Source organism: Tetrahymena thermophila, assembly GCF_000189635.1.
Source record: "Tetrahymena thermophila SB210 genomic scaffold scf_8254776, whole genome shotgun sequence".
NCBI classification, from domain to species: Eukaryota; Ciliophora; class Oligohymenophorea; order Hymenostomatida; family Tetrahymenidae; genus Tetrahymena; species Tetrahymena thermophila.
This window is the reverse complement of record NW_002476534.1, coordinates 1,018,967-1,023,790: the sequence shown is the minus strand read 5'-3', so window position 1 is coordinate 1,023,790 and position 4,824 is coordinate 1,018,967. Positions and strand designations below refer to the sequence as shown.

General features: G+C 21.1%; 1 protein-coding gene across 1 annotated transcript; it reads right to left on the bottom strand. All coding sequences in view use genetic code 6, as the record gives it.

Moving 5' to 3' along the window:
• Positions 1-3,206: 3,206 nt before the first annotated feature.
• On the bottom strand, positions 3,207-4,595 carry TTHERM_000155272 (zinc finger lsd1 subclass family protein; the record flags this gene model as incomplete). The annotated part of the gene is made up of 1 exon (XM_012796065.1): positions 3,207-4,595. The coding sequence occupies one exon, from the start codon at positions 4,593-4,595 to the stop codon at positions 3,207-3,209; it is 1,389 nt and encodes a 462-aa protein (XP_012651519.1).
• Between the last annotated feature and the right edge of the window lie 229 nt (positions 4,596-4,824).

Sequence of the window (4,824 nt, the reverse complement as noted above, 5' to 3'; positions counted from 1 at the left end):
TTAATTAGGTTGTTTTGAACAATCTTTGCACTTCCTGTATTCTGTGCAACCTTGGCAATTAGGGTGGCAATTTTCACAGCGCTAATAAATAGGATGAAAAAATTATGATGAATTACATGTTTATAGCATTCTTAAAAGGAAGAGTTAATATTTTAATAAGAAATATTTTATTTGAGCTAATAATTATTTATATTTATGAAGAGCCTATTTTAATTAAAATAGAATTTATAAAAATTAAATAAGTTTAAAAGATATTTGATGATATCCCATTTATAAAAAATGTTTTACTTTAATCCTTTGATTTTAAGCTAGTTCAAAACACTTTCTTCTTTTGTATAAGAAAATATAGTGTAAATTAAGTAAGGCTAGTCAAGTATTTATTCTATAGTGAAGCTATAAATTGATTAATTTAGAGTTAAGTGTAAAACTCTTTAATATTAGTCTTAAATTATAAAAGATATATTCCTAATTATATTTAGTTTCTTAAAATTTACTTAAATTTTAATTTAAATATGGTTTTACCTAGGCGAAGTGATACTAAGTTCAAATTTAGCTTGGTATGTAGCCCCTAAATAACTTATCAAATCGTTTGATTCTACTTTGATTGAATAGGTTTAATTTGATATATTTTCACTTTATAGTAAAGGACTTAGTTCTTTAAGATAGCTACGTTAATCATGAAAGTTATAGTAAACTTGATAAGTAGCAAATACTCTTTAAATTATAGAATATATTATAGTTAAAAAGAAAAGGAAGTATTTTTTAGATTTCATAATTCTTACTTTTTTGTTATTCTTTTATTTTTAATTAGATTATAAGAAAGAAAAGAAATAATTGTAAATTATCTAAAGGTAAGCAAAATTAATCTCCTGATGGATAAAAATATATTAATAATTATTAAAGTTTAAAAAAATATTAATCTTCTATCATTACATAAGATATCTTAAACTACAGTAAACACTAATAATTTGATAGAAAGTAATTTTCTTTTATAAAAAAATGTAAAAAATAATTGAAGGATTATTATTTTTTTATAAATTATTATTATTGTTAAATACATTAAATTAATATGTAATATTTTAGTTTTTAAATTTTATTCAAATAAGTTATTTTAAACAGCGTTAAGTAGTATTTTAAAATGAGAATAGTTGAATGACTAAAAAAATATAACAAAGTAGATTATTATATTATGGTTAGAACATAATAAAAAGTTGAATGATAATCAAGTTTTTATTTTTAAACAAACTAAGATTTATGGATCTTTTATTAATTTACTTGCTTACCTATAAAATAAATTGCATTCATGTGTAGAAAAAAGAAATTAATAAAGGATATTACATCTAAATAATTTTAATAAAATCTATGCTTTACTTAACTTTTTAAAATTTATAAGAATGAAATAAAATTAGTAGTTTGATTTTCCTCAAAAAATAAAAAGACAATAGCTTAATAGCTTGGTATTTTACTAGTAATAATATCACCACTAATTTAAATATAGTCTTCTTTTTTTTGATATTCAAATATGAAAAAAAAAACAAAAAGACTTTAATTGGCTTTTAATTTCAAAAAGCGCTTAAAGCATTTAAATGCTTCCATATTTAAATTTACTCAAAAATATATTCTTATTTATTTATTTATTTATTTATTTATTAAATAATTAATACACCAACCACATTTCATTTTTTTTTGCTTTTTTAGATTTTTTATTATATTTAGAAATTGAAAAAATAAAATTCTCCTCCAAAAAAATTGATGTTGAGTCAGGTCTCTAAAAATCTAATATATGAAATAAAAAAATGTTTTGAAACATTTTTTAAACCAGTGAAAATTAAATGGGATAAAAATTAATGGTCACACATTTATAGAGTCTTTTATTATTTAACAGGATTTTAATTTTAATTCATCTATGTGTTAAAGATAAAATAGTTTTCAAAAATATTATTTAAATAATTCTTTCTTTTTCCTTTTAATTATATCAGCCTCTATATAAAGTAGTAAATTACCTTGACTAATAATAATTAATTAAGTAAATGGAATTTATGGCTATATCCTTTATTCCTCATACCCTCTTAGCCTTTTTAATTATCATTTAATTACAACGAAATAGTCTGATAGTTAGATTGTGACTCTTTTAGAAATCAAGTGAAATATTTAATAGAGGATTTAAATTTCTTCGATGTTATGGTCAAAGAAGGCAGATTAATAGTAACAGATACTTTTAAGTCTTTTTAATTTTTAGATATAACATAAACATAAAAAGATAAATATGAATTAATGAAGATATTATAAAAAAGGTTACATTCATAATCTAATAAATGATTAATAATATTATCTTCTGAAAGATAAACCTTTACTCCTACCAGCCAGAATATTTTAATTGAAAGTTATGAAAATAAATTTCAAACCACAACTTATTTTACTTTAAACTCATTTTTATAAATAGTGTAGATATAAACTAAAAGAATATTAAAATTTCGAAAATATATGATAACCAAGTTCATTAATATATGTATATTTTAATTCGTTTTGCTTAGAATTTCTATTTTAAATTCTTTATAAATCTTGGTTTATTTATAGAAATTTAACTTTCTTAAATTAAGACTATTTTATACTTGAGTTGATCTAAGCTTTATTAAATAACCAAAATATTTTACTAAAATTATATTAAAATATCATAAATATTTAACTAAAATATGGATGAATATAAAAAATTGGTATCATTTGTGTATATTTCTATTGTTTTTAGTGATAACACAATAGAAATGTTTAATGAAAATGGAGAACTAAAAATAATTAAGATAAATTAGAAAAGAAAGAATTTAAATTTTATGTCTCAATTGTAATTAAAAAATAGATATATTTATTGAAAATTAATTTAGCGATATATTAAGCACAAATATTATCAAATATATTTAATGAAAACATTTTTAAGATGTTAGCATATATTTTATAATATTTTAGGAAATTTAATTACTTTTTAAGATATTAACATTTAAGTGTTAAATTAAAATATGATTTTGATTTTATACAAAGAGGTGCTTAATATCAAAAATTAAACAAAAAAAATGGAATAAAATTTAGAAATATTTTTATTAAAAAATTTATTTTAGAAAATTTCCAAAAAACAAATATATAATGTTTCTAAATATTAATATTACAAATAAATGTTAAATAAAATTATTAAATTAGAATTAGTTTATTAGTAATCATACAGTTTTTAATTTATAAAACTAGGGCATGCATTAATCACATTTAAAGTATGAAGTACAGATACTACATCCAATTTTACATTATCTACAATATTTATTTTCTATGTAATATCCTTATTCACATTTATCGCATTTTCCATCCTTTTAAATAAATTTACCTGGTTCACAAGATTCGCAAGAGTTTTCATTTATACAAGTTAAGCAGTTCATTTAAGGAGTACATTACTTACACACATTTCCTTTTAAAAAATATCCTTAAGAGCATTAAATACATTAAGATACTGATGAGCACTTTTAACAATTATCTGAACATTTTTTACAAAATTAATTTTCAATAAAATACCCTTCTCTACAAAAATCACATTAACCATCAGGATTTATATATTTATCTTTAGTGCAAGATGTACAAGAAAGTTAATCTGAGCAAGTTAAGCAATTTAATGAAGGATTGCAAGCTTCACAGTTACCAGATTTAAGAAAATATCGATTGGTACATTAACTACAAGCATCTTTAGAGCTACATTTTAAACAATTTTGTTTACAATTTTTACATAATATACCATCTATTTAATATTCTTCTTTGCAAGTATCACAAGTATTATTAGAGTAAAAATATTCACCACTATTACAACTGGTACAAGTTATTTCATCTGAGCAAGTTTTGCATTTTAGATCCTTAGGACATAAAGTACAAATTCCATTTTTGGAAAAAAATCCATCAGCACACTTTTCACAATTATTCAAATCTTTGCATTTATAACAATTTTCTTTACAGCGCTTGCAATAATTACCTGATATAAAAAAACCATCCTAACAAATATCACATCCATTATTTATATCAGATTAAATAAATAATCCAGAATTACACTTAGTGCAAGATATACTGTTATTACATTTTTAGCAATTTAATTCAGGATTGCAAGGTAAACATTTGGATCCCTCAATATAAAATCCATCTTAATCACATTTTAATTCGCATCTTCCATCATCATGTTTCAATAATCTATCTCTACAAGTAATGCAATCATTAGGATTTGGTCCTTTACATGATAAACATTGATATGGGCACCTTCTACAATACTTATCACTTATATACCACCCGTTATTAGTGTCACATTTTTAACAAGTTGCCAATTCTTCGTTAATAAATAGACTACTATCTTTGCAACTCTTACATACTCTACCATCATCTGAAATATCTTTACATTTATTTGACTTTCCTTAACATTTATTAGTTACTATTGAAAAACTTACAAATAATCCATCATTACAGGTACCACAAGTTTTGTCATATAAATATTCATATCTACGAATATTTTCTTTTTTGATACAATCATTACACTAGTAATAGTTTGTACAACCTTCACAATATTATCCACATTACATACATTCTTAGTATATAATTTCATAATAAGTATTACCAGTACAAGATTTTTATAACAATCTTTTTTGATTCTAGCTCTTTGTATAATTTAAGCATTGAGTTCTGAATTTTTAAAATTTTTATTAATTTAAATTTATTTAAAAAAAGAAAGAACAGATTTACTTGTATTGAAGAATAGGTTATTAATTTTATAAATATTAATTGTTGTAAGATAAAATGACTCTAATTTTA